Consider the following 19705-nt stretch of genomic DNA (forward strand, 5'->3'; position numbering starts at 1 on the left):
CCATGGTAGCCTGTTCCATATGATCCTCTGCTAATCTCCTTTTGGATGAATAATCCTTTTGATCCACCCAAGATACCACATCGTCCATCTTTTTCTGTCTCATGTTCTTATGCCATCATCTTTCCCTTCTAGTGCCCGTAAACATGCATCACACACTGAATCTCTTAAAAATGCACCCTGAAAATCAAATCTTTCTTTTCATAAGATCTCTGACTAGTAGCTGCTGAGTTCCACTCATCTCCAATAATTTATCATTGATTATGCAGCCTAGCCACGATATTTTCAGAATTCTTCTATAAAAATTTGAATGTTTGTGCTTTCTTTATTATCTATTGTTTGAATGTCCATGTTTCACAGCTGTAATTTAATAGTTTTTAAGTCAGCATTTAGTCTTCAGATTTATGTCCCTTCTCATCAGATGTTTATTCTTTCAGAATGTCTCTGCACTCGTGCAGTTCTGGGGCTGACTTCAATATGCTTACACAGGCAACCTTAATTCTTGCATGTCTTAACATTTGAGTGCTTGACTTTGCAACCTTAATAGTGTTCTTTCAATGTAGTTTTTTATGTGTGATTATTATGTATATTGTGGTAGTGCCTACAGGCCCAATATCAAGCCTTGTTGTGCTAGGTACTATACAAAGCACATAAATACACTTTCTGCCCTCAAAGAGTTTACAGTCTAAAGAGACAGATAAAGGCTGGAAGGAGACAGAGAAGCATATAGAGGGGAAGTAACTTGCCCAGGGTCAGTGGCACAGCCAAGAATAGAAACCAAGTCTCCTGAATCCCAGTCCAATGCCTAATCCAAAAGACCATACTGCCTGTTCTGTAAATGGAGAAAGCACTTAGGGTTTGTCTACATTGCAGCTGGGAGTATGCTTTCCAGCTTGAGGAGACAGACACACACTATCTCTGCTCAAACTAGCAGGCTAAAAATAGCCATGTAATCAGGGATAGCATGGGCAGCAGCTCGGGCTAGCTGCCTGAAGATAAACCCACCCACACCCTCTGAGTACATATTCAGGTGGCTAGCCCAAACCGTCACCTGAGTTAACCCAGCTACACTGCTATTTTTAGCATGCCAGCTCACCGAGAGCTAGGATGTGTCTGTCTATCCACTGAGAAGCTGCAGTGTAGATACACCCTGAGGTACACTCATGCACCTTCTGTGAAGGTTTTGTGGTTGCACAGTTGTAGAACTGAGTTGCAAGACAGGCTCTCAGTTTGCACATGACTGGTTCATGTAAACGCTGCCTTGCACATGAAAATGCAGATATTTTGCAGGCAGTTTCACAGAAATGCTCACAAGTCAACTTGTCACCAACTGCTTTGAAAATCTGGTCATGTTTCCCTAAACTTATTTTGAAAAATATATAATAGGGTCATTCCTCTCATGAGTCAGTCAGTCCAGGGAATACATACATTTATCTAAAGAGTAAATGTTAACTGAAATTAACCAGCATAATGTGTTCAGTCATGTGTGTGAAACGTGTTAAACTCTTCATATCCTTCCTTGTTGGCATCCCAGAAAGGAATGCTTTCTCAGTTCTGCTGTTCTCTGAGGTTTTATACTATGACTATTTTTAGTTGCTATCAGCTGCGGTACCCAGGACCAATCAGCTCTCAAAGCTTGAAAGGAATTTTGCTCTGGTCCAAACTTCATTCTCTGTAATCTTATAGGGAGGAGCCAAATAATCAAGTGTTTACTGCTTCAACCTTTGGTAATTAGTGACCACTTTCATTAATGCAAGATGAGACAACCGCCCAGCATAGTAAAGGGGTCAGTCAGGACTGGACCAAAGTTAATCTGAGTCAATGGATCAGCACTCTTGATAAAACAACATTTATTCAAATTAGAAAAAAAAATGTGTCTGATGAAATTAAATACACTCTGCTAGACTACAGCAGTATGGGGGAGAAAAACAATCTGTCTCTATGCTTTTCATAAAGGAGCTCTGAGTTGTGTGGAGCTGAGACAATATTTATCTTGGATTATTTGTTGTACTCCATGCACCTGATTCCTTCATTCACAGAAGAAAGGCCTCCTCTTAACCACTGGCCACATAATGTACCGTACATTGGTGAGAATAAAACCTATGCATTAAGGTATCTGGTGTGAAATCCTACCCCTACTGAAGTTAATGGCAAAATGTGCATTGACTTAAATGGGGTAGAAATTTCACCCCTGTATATAGCATTTGTTCAGAAAGGCAGTCCCTTCAATTTCAGTAAGACCCAGGGAGCAGCCAATATATTGTTAGTGACACAAGCTTCATCACTTAAATAATAATGCTAGACAAAAAGCTCTTTACACATTTGCTCTGGCAAGTTTCATTTGCTTTAATCTCAGAGATCATAAATGTAGAGGTATTTGAACAATAGCAAATGAAATCGTAATGCAATAATTAGCTCAATCTAGTTTCCCATTTTATGACATCAAAATTCTTCCATGATCCTCTCCCTATGATAATATTCTGATGCAACTATACCACTTTGTAAAGTGAGAGGTGGCACCACACAATTCTCTCATTGAGCATCTCCCTACATGAACATTGTGATCCATTTCAAACATACTTATAGGATCCTTAGGGCTCGATCTTGCAAGGCGCTGAGAATTCTGGTGCTGAGAATTCTGGCCTGATTCAGTAGAGCACTTTAGCACACACCTAAATTTAAGGATGTGAAGTCACTCTCAATATGAATGAGACTATTCATGTGCTTAAAATTAAGCATACACTCAAAAGCTTTGCTGGTTCAGGCCAGAGTTCTAAGCACCTTACAGAACAGAGCCATTAGAGAACATTTTTGAAAAATATTGGAAGGGTGTAATCTTCATACATAAAAATATTTTCTGGATCTCTCTTCAAGGACTACTTCTATCATGTTGCATACAAGAAAGGATATGCTGAGGGGCCCTGTTTCTAATGGTATTTGAAATTAACTTGATCTTCCTGCTTCAATCACAATATAGGGAATGTGAAAAGCCCTCTTACGTCATCTAGGCCACACCATGCCAATGTAGGATTGTGCCATGAAGTATATTCTCCAGTACTTTGTCTAGTGCAGTTTCAAATGATGAGGATTTCATAACATAAGAACGGCCATACTGGGTCAAACCAAAGGTCCATCTAGCCCACTATCCTGTCCTCTGACAGTGGCCAATGGCAGGTGCCCCAAAGGGAACGAATAGACAGGTTATCATCAAGTGATCCATGCCCTGTCACCCAATCCCAGCTTCTGGCAAACAGAGGCTAGGGACGCCATTGATGGACCTATCTTCCATGAATCTATCTAGCTCCCTTTTGAACCCCGTTATAGTACTGGCCTTCACAACACCCTCTGGCAAGGAGTTCCAGAGGTTGACAGTGAATTGTGTGAAAAAATACTTTCTTGTGTTTGTTTTAAACCTGCTACCTATTAATTCCATTTGGTGGTCCCTTGTTCTTGTATTATGAGAAGGAGTAAATAACACTTCCTTATTTACTTTCTCTATACCATCCATGATTTTATAGACCTCTATCATATCCCCCCTTAGTCACCTCTTTTCCAAGCTGAAAGGTCCCAGTCTTATTAATCTCTCCTCATACGGAAGCCGTTCTATACCCCTAATCATTTGTGTTGCCCTTTTCTGAACCTTTTCCAATTCCAATATATCTTTTTTGAGATGGGGCGACCACATCTGCATGCAGTATTCAAGGTGCGGGCGTACCATGGATTTATATAGAGGCAATATATTTTCTGTCTTATCTATCCCTTTCTCGATGATTCCCAACATTCTGTTCGCTTTTTTGACTGCCACTGCACATTGAGTGGATGATTTCAGAGAACTATCCACAATGACTCCAAGATCATTATTTCCCTTGGGAAACTATCCCCTAATAGATGTAAAAATTAGGAACAATCTCTTCAAATTCAGACTACATTTTCTTTTTGTTCTAAGTTGATTTAATTTTATCCCATTACTCCTAGTTAATGAAGAATCACCAATGATGTCTAGAGACCACTCTGGCCCATGATATGCTGCCTCTGAATAGTGCAGGCTCACCCTAATGCCAGGCCAACAAGGTGTCAACATTACAATTAAAGATGCAAATATCAAAATTAGATCAAGTAGACATTAAGTTGTAACACAAAAGTATATGCAAAACTGGTTTGTGCAGTCAGGTATAGAAGTCCTATTGCATGTCACTGTTTGAATTGAATGTACCTTAAGGAAAGGTTCAACAAGATGCAAGTGCATTTGGCTAGAGGTCAGAACAAAGACCAAATTCATTTATGTTTAAACACAAAGCTCCTGCTGCTCATCTTTGCCTCCTCTCAAATAATCTGTATTGATATAGTACTGAGCTTCTATTTACAGATGCTAAGAGTATACAAACACATAGTGATAGTGTACACTGGGGAGCAACCCTTCTCCAAAACTCACTTAAGAACCTGGAGAGAAGTCTATGAAACATGGAGTTAGTGAACTTCACATTCAGGACTGAACTGCGAGACACTGAGCATTGTCAACCCTCAGGGATGTTAAGGGGAGTTGTGGGCCTTTGGCACTTTGCAGAAGGTGTGGAGCATTATGAAAAGCAATGCTGTTGACAGGAAAACATGCCAGAATAAATGAAATTTCAAATTTAGAAATAAACTATTAAATGCATGAGAGATTAAATAAAGCCTTATGGATGTTGTTAATGTGTGATTTGCTCATCACATTCTATCCCACTTGCAATGATGTGTTTATTAGTAATTTAGGTAAATAAAGAGAGTGCGGATTGTCAAACACTTATTGCAGTATCAGTTAGTCATATTTTGAAAGTAGTGGTCATCTGAACTTCTCCACTTCTCCCAGATTCTATGTTATCCAGACAACTGTGGGCCAGAAGATCAGTATTTTGTTCCTGACTTTGCTATAGTTTTTCTGTGTGACCTTGGGAAAGACATTTAACTTCTCTGTGCCTCAGTTTTTACATCTGTAAAGTAGGGATGACAACATATCCCAACCTGACTAGATGTGTTGTGAAACTTACTTCATTAAGGTTTGTGAAGTGCTTTGAGATGCTTGGATGAAGGTTGCTATAGAAATGCAAAGTATGCTATTATATTTAGAGTTGGGCCTGACACAAAACACTGGGCTCAAAGACCCCTGAACTCTGGGGAATTGGCTCCATGCCCAATCCAATTTACATTTCTGGCCCATCTCTATTGTGTTATTACATCTTCACTAAGGTCACAAATGTATGGCAACATTGTGAGTGATGCAGCAACATTTAATAAGGTCACACACAAATATATCCAAGGTGGTATAAAAAGAAACAGTCGCTGGAGTCTAAACATAAATATCCTGCTTTCAGATAGAAACCAAAGATTCATTCAGGATCCAAGAATCTCCTGCTGTGTTCTTTAAAGCAGGAGCAGCTGCATGAGGAGTCATAATCTATGTCATTAAATAGGCATATATAAGCACTGTTATTAAGTACTCTTGATGGTAGTTGTTTACATCCTGATAGAAAAGCTAATAAACAAAGGTGCTGAACAGCTATTATGTCATATGCCCTTCCTAAACCACTCAGGCATGGTGTTAATGAGGGGCAAAAATGTGGGTAATGTGATATTTTTAAACCGATCAACAAACATGTTATAGAATGGTGGAAAAGGTCCCTCGATCAGGGGCAAGGCCTAAAATAACGACACACCGATTTTCTGCATAGTGTTCATGTTAAAATCCTACACAAACCAGGTCTAGAACTGGTGTCAGTAAGAATAATTCCAGTGATGTAGAGCTTTTGGTCAAGCTTTATCCAGTCTTCAAAAACAAACAAAAAATGTTCATGGATTCCATTCAGGGAAAAAGGGATTAGGTGGGAGTTGATTCTTATTTGAACTAAACAGGTTGCCCAACTAGTGGCACATCAAATCAGAATTAGGATGTTGAGCCATCATTCATGGCCCAATCATCACAGCCCACTGAAAGCACAGAAGAAGAGGATCTCATGGGGAATGTAGTCTAGATTTTAAATGGCTATTTTAAAAATATCCTTTTTCTGACACCTTTCATACTGCAGGATCCCCTGGTACTATACACACAAATAACCCATATACAGTGGGAACCATTATAAAATAAGCATTTGCCTCAACCACAGTGATTGTTGTATGTCACCTATTCTAAATGTAGGATGATACCATGATTAATGCAGCTGGGGTGGCAAATGTTAAAGTTATAATGGTGCTCAACGTACAAACTATGCTTAGCAATCAATTCACCTGCCACTGAAATGCAACCAACTCTGGGGGGAGAGACACAGTAACTGTTTAGCAGTGCACAGTATTACTACACAGATGTCATCCTCAGCGATGTTGTCAATAAAAAATTAACCAAAACACAAATAAAAGCACCATTAAATCTTCATGGAAACAACCAAGGTGTTTACATGGAAAAGAACACAATTGGTTGGGAGGGAAATGGTATTTTTAAACGTCAAGGAGAGAATTAAAAAAATAAAAGAGTAAAAATAAGGGAAGGGAAATGCTGAGTTCCTTCAACCAAGTGACACTCAATTCAGTTTCCCTTGACTGTGACCCACATACTTGCACTTCATTTGTCGTCACTGAAATCTCAGTGCAGTAATAGCTTCCTAAACAATACGGCTCCATATTTTAAAGCTGTTGCTATGCTACTGTACTATGCCAAGCCGCTGGAGCCAACAGCTGAAGTGGCACAGTGATGTCGGCTTCACATTGATTCATGGACCTTTCCAGAGGGAGAAATGGCCCATCTGCACAGTGCATGAACGGGGCACGCATTCAGCGGAGGTGAGGAGTAAAGCTTTTTACCCTTTGTACCCGAAAGATTAAGCAAGGTGCTGCGCCTTGGTACTAAAGCACACATTCTGTTCATAACAGATAACATCCCATTCATAATTACCAGACTATCTGGGACAGAATTGCCAGCTTGCTAATCTTCTCATGCACAGAAAACAATTTACATAAACATAAATCAAGCTGTAAAGAGAGAACCAAAACACAATTCTCCTCTCAGAGGGTTACTGTCGCAGATGAGAAACATAGATGAGAAAGTCAGTTTTTCTCTTGGGTGAGACATTCAGACTTAAAAGGTAACCATCCTACTGTCTGATAAAGTGGCAGCAAAGCATATTATGCAGCCATGCTGTGGACAAACCCGAGTCCTCCTGCTCTCTAGGCTACTAGAGACCGGGGGCGGATGGTGATATTCCTTAAACTGGATTTACAGTACAATACTCTGACTTCAAAAGAGTTACTCCTACTTTCAACAGTGTGAGATCAGAAGCAGGCCCCAAGACTATGAGTGACACAATGCTCTTGAAGCCTGAAGGCAGATGCTAACTCTGCAGCTATAATATTGCATTATGGCTGTTTGTTAATGGAGAGGTAGTGGTGGAGTCTCAGAGGATGGTCTTGGTCATTCAGCTACAGTTAGAAATGTTTTTTAGGAAGATACTAGACTGGGAAGGTGAGCTTTGTCTAGGTTCTGTAATCCGAGACAAAGAAGATTTTAAAGGGACAAAACATGAAAGACAAAGATATACTGAATAAAGTCTACCAAACAAAGGGTTCTGATGCCCTTACTCATGCCACATAGTGCTTTACTGCACCAGTAGACCCACTGAAATCAACCAGACTACTGGTGGGGTAAGGCAGTAGTCAACAGCCCAGATTTTAAAAGATATTTAGACATTGCTGTGGTCAGTGTCGCAATGCCACACTGATTTAGGAGCCTAGACTCCTAAATCCCTGTTGAACATGAGATTTAGGCTCCTAAATCAGTTAGGCATTGCACCGCTGAGCAAAGCAATGCCAAAATACTTTTAAAAATCTGGGCCAACATGAGTAAGTTTATACAAATCTGTTACAATGTTAGGACATTGACTTTCCCATCAGTCATTTCCACTACCTTCGTTGTTTTAGTTAACTTGAGTTTCTATCACAACTTGGTCTTGGTATTACCATAATTGGAGCACTCTGAAAAAAAGCTTTTCAATTATTCCCTTGCTCAAGCTGTTCAATTAACTTAAAAGACCCCAAGGAGCTGGTTACGCGTTTCTCAGTTGGCTCATATGTGAAAAGAAAACAACATTTGCTCATTTACTTCAAAGAGGTGTTATAGTGAATATTTATAAAGCATTTTTTTAAAATTAAAATGTCATAAATCCAAATTATTATAATTATTTCATCCTCATATATAGGGACAAATTTTCAGTCTGGTTTTAACCAGACCTCCATTTTTGTGTGTGCAAAATTTGCTGGAGGGAATAACTGCAGATACAGTTTTGCACCAGCATTCATTACTACGCACTGAAAATTACAACTGCAGTTGTTTGTGGTTGCACGTTGTGGCCACAGAAACAAACCAGCATTTGAAAATCCGGCCCAACCTGAAAAAAATACAGTTGTGTAAATTTCCCTAGCCTTAATAGAAGCTGCCCACACTAAATTCCCAATGAAAAGTACAAATGTTCATCTTGATTCAGTAGTCCAACAACTCTCCATGATTTTCATGAGTGCTCAACTAGCCATGCTCCTATGGGCACCAAAATTACCACCTGTTTAAGATGGGTAAAGGGCATCCAGTTCAGTGCATCATTGCTCTTGAGTTAATTTTCTAGCACTAAAGGTTTACAGCATGTGATTTATTAACCCAAAACATCAATAAATATTTAAAAATGAAACTTTCTCAGTACAATCCACATTTGTTTCATAGGCCATGGGGAAACTAATAAATGGAAAAGTATGTGGTTTCAATAAGTGTAATCTCACAAATAAACTTTCACTTTGCAACAATTAAAGTGCCTGTCCTTATAATCATCTACTGAGAACAGACAGAGTCTCTGACCATTGCTCCATTAATCTCTAACAACCCAATCCTGGAAATAAGGAATGAGGTACTGGGTGCCCTCAACTCCCAGTGACTTCTGAAGGAAGCTGAAGGAGTTCAGCACCTCAAGGAAAGACTCAACACATTGCAGGATCAGTCCCTACAGACAGTAAATGTGCTTTCCTTCATGGCTGATAAACGCCTGAGAAAATTAATGAGCAGATCTAATCGTCACAATGGAAAGAGTTAAAAGATAAGCATGTAAATGCTAATCTACAAAGCAGTTAGGGCCAATTTCTGCCCTCAAATTCACACATGCAATTCCCAGTGAAGTTTGGGGAATTCCTGTGTAGGTAACTGAGAGAAGCATTTAGTTCTCAGAATGTCCCTGCTAACCACCACAATGATCAGTAATGGAGTGTTGAATCTGTTTCATGCTTCCAGCTATTCAGTTCTCCTTCTGATGGTTTTATTTTTTTAAAAAAAGTAAGATGTAATATATTGAAAATTGTATTGTACTCTGCAGGGTATTTTCCTTTTACACATCATAAAATAATGATCACAGATTATAACACAGCATTCATCCTTGTCTCAAAACTTCTAAACAGTTTCCATCATTTTCTTGACCAGGATTTATTTTAAAAGACTTTGTCCTTGTGAAATTCCTGTCTCCTGTACATCCACATTCACGCCGTCTATCCTTTTTCAGAGGCTGCCTTTCCCCTCTCCTATGAATTCTTTATTCCTTCTTCCCATTTGTGTAACAATTGCATGGGCTGCTGTTAAATTTATACTGTAATATTGTCCATATGAACCATTGTCCTTTACTGGATGTAATCTATACTGCTTACCTGTGTGTAACAGGCAAAATAGTTTCTCCTTTGACTCAAAGATAGGGAACTGTGCTTCTGGTGTGCAAAATGTGCTTTTTAAGGACATATTTCTGAGTGGAGAGGATCTGAACCATAGCTCCTTTCTCAAAGAACTGTTAAAAACAGATAAAATATTATTCAAAATTTAATACAAAAATGTAGATTGAAATAACATCAAGGCTGCAAAGTAAAGCACTCAAACCTTAGGAAAAGACAAAGTTAAGGTTGCCTGGGCCCTGTGCATTAACAGCAAGTGAGTTCAGCAAGCACAAGTGCGCAGTGCTGAATAGGGAACCACACTATGGGTAAAAGATGCTCAGAATCTGCATGTATTGTGGGTTTGAAGAAGCTATATTTCTATATAAAATTGCATCTAAGTCAAGCTGCCCCATGTAACTAGTATCCCAAGTTGTATATCGATCATATTTCAGTTTTCAAGGGCTTTTGTTTGAAGAAACCATAGGCTTATTAAATAGGTGCTGAGTGCGTGTGACAAGTCCAGACGTGTTAGACTGGCACAAACGTCTCCATGGTTAATGCTTGTTGTACTCTATCGTTAGAAATACAGTGAGCTTCTTGATAAAGATCACATACTGAATTCTGCTCCAAGTTAAACTAGTGTAAATCCAGAACAATCCATTGAGTATTAAGACTCATTGAAAGATGAATTAAGAGGAAGACTGGCTTAATGTTTTTTTAACATTTTCTGGGTACATTCAATAATAAAAGGGTGCAAATTAATTCCATAAAATATCATGAAGTTTGATTGAGACTGTTTGATACTGTGGTAAAGAGTCAGCATGCACCAGCATTTACAGCTATCTAAAATGAGTTTGGACTGAGCTACTTCCAGATTATACAGTGAGCTGGCTGCCATTTTGTTTTCCGGTTCCTTCTCCCTGGCTCTGTCAGCAGCCATCTTTGTCTGAGGTTGACATCTCTGACCAGTTCCAAAGGTCTACTGCTGCCTGGAAGGAGGGAGGGACGGAGAGAGGGATCTGTGTGTGTGTGTGTGCATGTGTGCTACTGCTGCCAAAGAGAAGGGATCCTTCCAGATTGCTACCAAGTGTATGGGAAGGCAAACCCAGAAGAGGATGACAATAGTTTGAAAACAATCATCCAGCAAACCTCACTAAGATGAGTCAGACACAGCACTCCATCCAGCCCAGAGGAGCAATCACAGGCTCCGCAGCCAGAGCGGGAAGCTGAAGAGCCAGCTGAGCAGAGCCCAGCTGTGGGGAAAACCCAAAGGATGAAGAGTTCAGCCACTGGGGGAGTCATAAAGGAAGCAGAGCACAGCCAGGGGGCGCAGACCCTATCAGGAGAGAAGCTGGGTTCTGAGCAGAGTCCACTGGGGGGGCAATTAGAAAAGGAGGTGAGCATAGTCTCGGGGGCACCAAAAGGAAAAAGAGCCGAGCCTTGGGAGGAGTCAGAGAGGTAGCAGAGCCCAACTGCAGGGAACAAGGGTGAACCAGATAGAGAGCAAAGCTCAGATGGTGAAAAAACAGGAATAGCAGAGTCCAGATGGGACATCAGGGCAAGTCAGAGGGAACAGAGTACAAATAAAATAGGCCACCCCTATTTTGATTTTATCATGCTTTATCATTTCTTAAATAGTTCATTTGTTCTAAAATATACTGGTGCACAGAACCCTTTGGATTTGGTGGGCTGTATTAGAAACACGTTGTCCATTATTAATTATCTGTTGTTGTTTGTCCAAGGGCTCAGTTCCTAAATGTAATGGAGATGATACAAGGGGAAGTCTATTTTGCAGTCCTTGTTCTAAATTAGCAACAATCACAGATGGTAAAAGAGAGAAAGATGCTTTCCCAACCTTTAGGTGGAGACCCCTTTTAAATTGCCATTCTCCTCACCCACAGAGGAGTGAAAAACACCAGGGAAGCTCCCTGAATGAATCACACAGAAATCCAAATCATTCCCCTCCCAACCATCCACGATGGTTGTGTGTGCAGATCTCTTTTCTCCTGCATGGAAAGGTAGGAAACAACAACTACCTCTGAAACCTGTGCATGTGCTCTGTGGGACTCTGCTCCACTTTGGGGATAGAGGTGGAACCTGAGTCAGTTGGAGGCAAGAGTGGGAGGGCTGGGGTCAGAGCTGGTGGCAATGCACATTACCTCCTCTTGCATAGATAGACAAGATAATACAGCCTGGTGACCCCTCTCACAGGGGAGGTTGCAGATGGGGGGGGGGGGGGAGTGTCAGCTACCACAGCTCTATCGGAGCAACATTGCCAGGGAGCTGAGGAGCCACCAGGGGCCAAAGCCAGTTCACATGAACAGGGCAACTGTGAGGATGGACCTGGTCCTCTGCAGATACTCCTGATTCCTGCACTGATTCCCAATACAACTGTCTACCTCACAAGACGATTTGGAGGGATTTCCAGCAGGGGATCCTTGCAGAGATTTTCTCCTCTAAAGCCTTCTTCCAGAGGTTTTACCATGGGAAGGAATGATCTGGGTCAGAGTTTCCAGCCCCCGATGCAGATCATTTCCACAACCAAACAACAGAAGGCAACTTGCTCTCACACATTGTACCCTCGCCTGCTCCCATTGCTATCAGTGGCAAAAGCCTCTCACTTGCATCAATGGGAACAAAAAGTGGACCCAAAGCTATCCACAAAGAAAATGCTGGATTCTTCCAATGAAGACTGGATGCCATCCTAGAAGATGTGTTTTAGTCAAACACAAATTATTGGACTCAATACAGGGGTAACTGGGTGACATTCGGTGGCCTTGTGTTATATGAGAGTTCAGATCAGATAATCTAATGGTCCTTTCTGGTCTTAAAATCTATGAATAAAAATCATTAACAGTGCATGAATTTTCAAGGGGATTTAACTGTATAACTAGAATAACTGGAGGGACAGTAACAAGACATTTTTTACCTCGAGGGAGAGACAGGAACATTAAACAAAAGAAAAATGTTCAAATCATAGTATTTTAATGCCTTGTAATTGGAAAATAGTTTGATTAATCCATTTATATTGTCCAGAAGTGTTCTCCTTTATCCTCTAAGAAAATATGGCAATTTCCCAGCCAAACTAATTTTGCAAACCAAAGGCGTAGGGACTTTGTAATGGAAACTGATTGCAACCTTAGCTAAGGAGAGGCCACAATACCATATTATCTGATAGGGCTTGTAAAAGACAATCCTTCCCCTCTCACTATCTCACGTCAATGCAAAGGTCATTATATGTTCTTGCTTAATATGCTCAATATCAAATGTTAAAATTGCTGAGAGCATTAGTGGTAACACAAACTCATATTCAACTTTCAAAATATTCAGGTCACTTAGGGCCAGATTCTGATACGGGCTATTCAACATGAATAAGGGTAACTCCCCAAGACGTCCCATTCAAGTCACTGGGATTAATCAATATTGAGAAAGGAGGTGTAAAGAGAGAGGTTTTCTGAAGGAAAATACAACATTTATTTAAGAGCTTAAGTGAATGTGATTTAGAAACTCAACAAGGGAAAGAGTGAAACTGACTCCCTAATGATTCAGACCTGACTTGAATTTCACTAATAGGCACTTAAAATCTGCATCACAGAAATAACTTAATCCAATTTGTTGTAATAAATAAGTTGGATCTGTTCCAAAGATGAACATAGGAAAGAATTTCCCTGTCGCTCTTCATTTTGAAGATTTGTTTTCCTTTATAATATTAATATGTATTGCACTTGATGCATTGCCCACTGAATAGGAGTCTTTTCAATGATTCAATGGGCTTTAGATCAGGCCTCTCTAGCACTTTTCATCCAAAGATCTCAAAACCAGTATACATGGGTGGGTAAGCAGTATTATCCCCATTTTACATGGAAAAAGGGAGTCACAGAGAGGATAAGTGACTTGCCGAATTTCACGCAGAATGTCAGTGGCAGAGCTGGGGGCAGAACTTAGCGCACACTTCAGTGAGGCTGAGGATACTTGGATTGATTCTGGTTCTAATGTTACTGTACATGTCTAGGAGCACAAGCCCTTACCTTAACAAAGAGGAAAATCTCACACTCCTTCTGAAAGTTGTCAGTTTCTCCCAAGTTGTTGTTAGCTGGAAATCTGGTGGAAGTTGGGAAGGTGGGGGAAGTGACCGGGCTCTTACGAAGACTGAATCCAGTAGGAGATGGGATTTTATTTCCAAACACCATCCTCTCTACACGTTCATCACTGGGCCTTGGGCTCATCATCTCCATCTCTTCCTGGCGATGCTGGTCCTCTTCAGCCCCTTGCTGAGAGGAAGCTGAATCATCCTCCCCATCAGCTCCTTGCTGAGATGACACAGAATTACTGCGGCTGATGTCCATGCTTTCTGGAGTGGTGGTGGAAGAAGGAGATGTTTGGTTTTCATGGACTTGCTCATAAAGATGATCCTCTTTTGCTTCCTCTGAATCAGGAATCTCCTCTTTTGCCTCGTCTGAATCAGGAATCTCCTCTTTTGCCTCGTCTGAATCAGGAATCTCATAGAGGCCAGTGTTCTCTACATTTTCATAGACGTTAGTAAAGCCCCCATTTTCCATGCTGGCTGGTTGGTTGGATTTTGCCTCTCTTATGGTATCTTGAGGGGCTGGAGATGGCAACAGATAAACACTGTTTAAAAGGAAGCAGTGTTTGTGGTGTGCTTTTTGAATGCACTGGTACACATGACAGGTTTCCAACAATCATTTACAGAGAGCTTTAAATCAACAAACTATACTCCACCAAAGTCAAAGATAAGGCTAGCTCACTTTTAACCCTTTCCTAGCTCAGAGCACTTGCAACTATATTTAATCACCATTTGCTCTTCCCAATATATCTTAGTCAGACTTCAGTACATACAGTGAATCCAACTCAGACAATTACCAGAGAACAATAAAAGTCAGTGGTGAAGTAAACACTGGTCTTTATCTGAAAGTCTAATATACCTTGGGGATACTTTGCTTAAAGCCTAGAAGAGGTAGATCTCACTGAACTGATTTTCTGAGCATCAGTGAAAAGCAAGGGTACCTACTCCTCTGATCACAAAATGCCACCAACAATGTAAACAACACTTCAGTGGTTAATCACAAACCAGTGAAGAATCAATTACTGAAAAATAAATTCAAGAAGTAGCACAGGGGATAAGGCACCAGACTGGTTGTCTTGAAACTTGCATTCTCTTCCAGGCTCTGCCACTGACACACTATTTGATCTTTGGCAAATCACTTCACTTCTGTCTGCCTCAATTTGCCCATTTGTAAATTGGGGACAATAACATTTACCCATATTTGTAAATTGCTTTGAAATCTAGAAATAAAAGCACTATAAGCCTTAAGTGTTATTATATTACATTTAAAATATATTATATGTATCTGCCATTTATATCCAGGTTCTTTATATGACCATTTTTCTTAGAGAGGGCCCAAGTCATAAAGTTTGGATCTGGAGCTGAACTTTCCAAAGTTTGAGGAAGTACAAATCTAGTGATTGGATTAAGACATCTCTCATTTTCATGCATCTTCTGCACTTTGACTATCTTTCTATTCTTAAGGCTCAACTGCATTCAATCTTGCATGGGTGGGTAAGGAAGGAGAGAAGATGCAAGGAGCCCTTTCCTCCTGCACCCCCAGCCACGGACTTGGCACAGTGAAGTCCTTGTGCTTCTCTGAGTTGACTGCTACAACCAGTGGTGGATTCCCCAGAGGGACAGGGGAGGTTGGGGGGAGAGCAGAACTAATACCCCACCCATCTCTGCACAGAACAAAGAGGTGCACACACTAAACCCCTGTCAAAAGGTGGTGCAGCAGATGCTGTCTCCCTGAGATCAGGAGGCTGTGGATTAAAGTCATTATTTTTGTATTCAGCCTATCAAAGTAATAATAAAAGTCAAGCTGCAAAAGTGTAGCAGCCTTTAAACCTACAGGCAGCTGGATTCATCACCTAAGTCATTCTGATTTACCTAAGTTTAATTTTTATATAGACAATAAAAATGCTGCAAGTGGAATTTGCATTCCCTATCTGGAACTAACACCATTCCGCATAGATCGAGTTAAATAACAGAAGGACAATGAGATACCTTGACACATGATTACTTTTCTGGATAGGCACAAACTGAGGACTTCAGGGATGTATAATTCATATTCAGTGTGTTACTCATGTAATCCTGCCTGATCCACAAGCAATGTCAGCAAGCAGGACAAAGCCCATTTCCCCTTCACTGTTTCCATGTGTAACTGGCACATTGCTTGAACATCTTTTCAAATCCAAATTAAAAAATTATCAAACATATATCAAACATCATGAAAAATCATGTCAGGCTCCCATAACCATGAGATTGGCTTACAAATCATGAGATTTTAAAATAATAAATATGGGGTTCTTTTACTTTCTGTTTTTCAAACCTCACAAGTTATTGGGTCCTGTTTTCATGCTTTTCTGTGCAATCATGAAGGTTAGAAACTTACATTTTTAAAATGAAAGCTGAAATTCTTGAATAATCATTTGTCTGCCAGACCTGGGTCTTCAAATAAAACATGAAGGGTTAAATTCTGGCTCCGTTGAAGTCAATGGGAGCTTTGCCATTAAACGCAGCCAGGATCTCACACCAGATATTGCAAAACAATCATGAGAATTGGCACCACTGACATTCTGATGGGCTCTTAAATCTACATAGCTCCCAAAAACTATATTAAGGGCCTGATTCCTCAGTCCTAGGCAAACACCCTGTCTCCTCAGGTGCCACAAGTACTCCTGTTATTTTTGCAGATACAGACTAACACAGCTGCTACTCTGAAATCCTCTATGAATGTGGAGGTCCCCCTGGTGGTGAAACCAGTGCAATTGCACTCCATAAGAGGGCTGAATTCAAAGCAGGGAGTTGTACAGCACAAGAACTCAGCTTCATGAGAGCTCCCTGAATAAAAAGGGACAGGCAATGGTTGCAAAAGCCAGAAGATCTTCTGCTGTAGGAAACCTTCAGCTGGTCTCACACATAGAGCAGATATGCTAAGATGCTTCCGCAGGGCAACTTAATGAAAATGCGCATCAATCCCAGCACACAAGTCTGCTACTTGGGCTGAGCACTAGAGCAGTGGATATGGCCTCAAATGCACACCCAACACAGCCATTGACTTAAATGGAATGTTTGGGTGCACGAGGGAAGTAGGGTCATGCCTTATGACTTGTTTTCTTTATCCCTCTGAATTTTATAGAGCATACTGTGTGGATCCACCCCCACCTTATAAAACCCAAGGTGTATCTCAGGGGAAGATGGGTGGGGATGGAGAGAGAGCACCTGAAAGTTGCAGTTGAGTTCAGAAATGTTGTTTCAACAGTAACATTTTTAAAAGGCTTTGCGATAGAAGCATCTCTTTCCATATTCATCTTGCGGAGTGAAATGTGTTGCCCTACAACAGCTGCCTCAGTCCATCCTTCTCCAAACTTACCCCCTCTTTAATATGCCTTCCTGGCTTTTTGGATCTTTGTTAGAGCTTATTGTTTGTTATTCTGTTATATACAGCCCAAAGAACCTGGGAGGGATGGGAAGGAGAGGAGCCCATTGGTTTTGTATGACATTTTTATTTGGTTTGCAAATTTTCTTGCTTTTAAGAAAATGCTTTGTGTGTTTTCAAGCTTTTCAAGAACATAGATGCACTTTGCTGTCTAACCTGTGCTGTTCAAAGACTTCTCTGATGAAGAGCTCCATGCTGTAAGAACTCTCTGGGCATAACTCCCATTGATTTGAAGAGATACCTTATGCATAGAGTGCTTGAAGGATCAGATCCTCTAAGACCATCAAAATGCTTCCCTTGACTTCTCCCTGCTGCCACCCAGTCTTAAAAATCACTGAGAAGGGAAAAAAGAAAAACTATCATCACCACTGATGACTGCTTTAGAGGAGAACCAACATGCAGCTTCTACAGACCTAAATCACCACGATCAGTTTTTTGCAGAGAAAGCAATTGCAGTACGTAGCAGCACCTGCTGGAAATGAACAAGAAGGCAGGTAAAATACAAATATTATGCAACAGTTTAAAACTTGGTGTTTCACACTTTTGAATAATAAAATCCCTTTTACCACTTCTCTTTCCCCACCCCAGTGCTTGCACAGAACACAGCTTCATTGCTCTGGAAAACCGGGACTTGACTCCACTCTCTTGCACTTTAGTTATTTATGCTTTTTATTCATTATTGTTTTTTAACATTTATATTGGTCACAACCAAGTTGGGCCTTAGTGTGCCAGGCCCTGTACAAATATAATAAATGAGAGTTCCTGCTCCAAAAAGCTCACAATCTAACAAAAATTGGTATACAATTTATACCTGTGTAAAGTGTGTGCAAAATGGGTGTAGAATGCTACTCTGATCGGATAGCATTTTATATCTACTTTGCATAGTATAAAGGACTATATAAGGTGCAAAGCAGTGAAGAATCTGGCCCTTTCTCTGCATCTAAGAAAGTATTTATTCAAAATAAATCTGGGAAATGAAGAACAGACACCCTTTTCACCTTACGGCTTTATCTTCACTACAAACTTTTGTGTTCAAATACACTGAAAAGTCAATTAATTAAAATGATTCTGACTATGACTTCGCAGTTAGTATGGGTAAAACCAAGTTATTATCAATGGGTAAACATTTCAATGGTAAAAAGTATTTTTCTTTTCATAATTCATTCTCTTTCTTTGAGATAATATACGTTAGGCAGGCCGAGTTGCTTGTTTAGACCATCCAGACTCAACAAGTCTGGTACTGTATTTTTTCATAGATTCACAGATTTTTTAGACCAGAGCAGACCTTTCAATCATATAGTCTGACTTACTGTATAATAGAGGCTATGGAATTTCACCCAGTTATCTCTGTACTGAGCCCAATAATTTGTGTTTAATTAAAGTATATCTTCTTGAAGACTTCAAGAGATGGAAAATCCACCACTTCCTTTGGTAGTTTGTTCCATTAGTCAATCAACCTTGCTGTTAAAAAGGTGTGCTTTTTTCTGATTTGAATTTGTCTGCCTTTAACTTCCAGACAATAGCTCCCATTGTGCCTTTCTCTGTTGTATTAAAGAGCACATTACTACCAGTATTTTCTCTCTATAAAGGTACTTACACGCTGTAATCAAGATACTTTTTGATCTTTTTGATAAACTAAACAGATGGAGCTCCTTCAGTTTATCACTCTGAGGCATTTTTCCCAGTCCTTGAATATTTTTTGTGGCTCCTCTTTGCACCCTTTTCACCCTCCCTTTGATTCTGATCCCACTGTAATCCACTGGACACAGAGTTTCACCTTACAGCACTATCGCTGAATCTGCCCATAGAGTGTTCAACCAAGGGGTCTGATAATGCTTTCACTTACTCCACTGTTCTATGAACTGTCCGTGGAATATGACCAAAATGCTAAATTAGTTATTTTAAATGCCCTATTCTTCATATACAAAAAATCAATATGAAATAATGAAGCAGCCTGTATTACTAACTAGATAAAGACAAGAAAATCAGAGACAGGATTCAACTGAGTTGCTCTGACTTAAACTAGCTGAGGATCTGCCCTTTCATTTGTACAAAGAGAAAAACTACTTAGGGTGTATGTTTGTAAGGGTGTCACTCGGGGGGTAACTATAATTTTAACTCTGTTGCAGCCCTTAATTTTTTTTTCCTGCACTACAATGGACAGACTTTAATGCATTAGGAGGAACTTACTGAAGTAAAAGTTAAGGGCCAGATCCTTAGCTGGTGAAGTCAATGGAGCTTTACATCAGTAAATGATCTAGCCCAACATTTTAAAAAGGTAATAGTAGCAAAAGTCAGAACTGAAAATGGGTGAACAAAAGATTTTAATTCTAACTATAAGAAAAGAGAGGTTTGGGAAATGAATGATTAAAATGAGGCAAACAACATTCTTGGAAACATTCAATGAAAACTAGAGCCTGTAACTGGAAGATGCTGAACATGCTCAGCGATCACATATTGCAAGGTTATTGGAGGATCTCAGCACCTCACAGGATTGG

General features: G+C 40.1%; 1 protein-coding gene across 1 annotated transcript in view; it reads right to left on the minus strand.

Annotated features, from left to right (window-relative positions):
• The window catches only part of CLIC5 (chloride intracellular channel 5), a 118362-nt gene extending 100905 nt beyond the window's left edge, over positions 1 to 17457 (minus strand). Inside the window, exons 1-2 of the mRNA XM_065401232.1 lie at positions 17364 to 17457; positions 13728 to 14305 (exon numbers count right to left, since the gene is read on the minus strand). Coding sequence (XP_065257304.1) covers positions 13728 to 14305; positions 17364 to 17457 — 672 coding nt within the window. The remainder of the gene's footprint in view (positions 1 to 13727; positions 14306 to 17363) is intronic.
• Between the last annotated feature and the right edge of the window lie 2248 nt (positions 17458 to 19705).

This window comes from Emys orbicularis, chromosome 3 (assembly GCF_028017835.1).
Source record: "Emys orbicularis isolate rEmyOrb1 chromosome 3, rEmyOrb1.hap1, whole genome shotgun sequence".
Classification (NCBI taxonomy): domain Eukaryota; kingdom Metazoa; phylum Chordata; order Testudines; family Emydidae; genus Emys; species Emys orbicularis.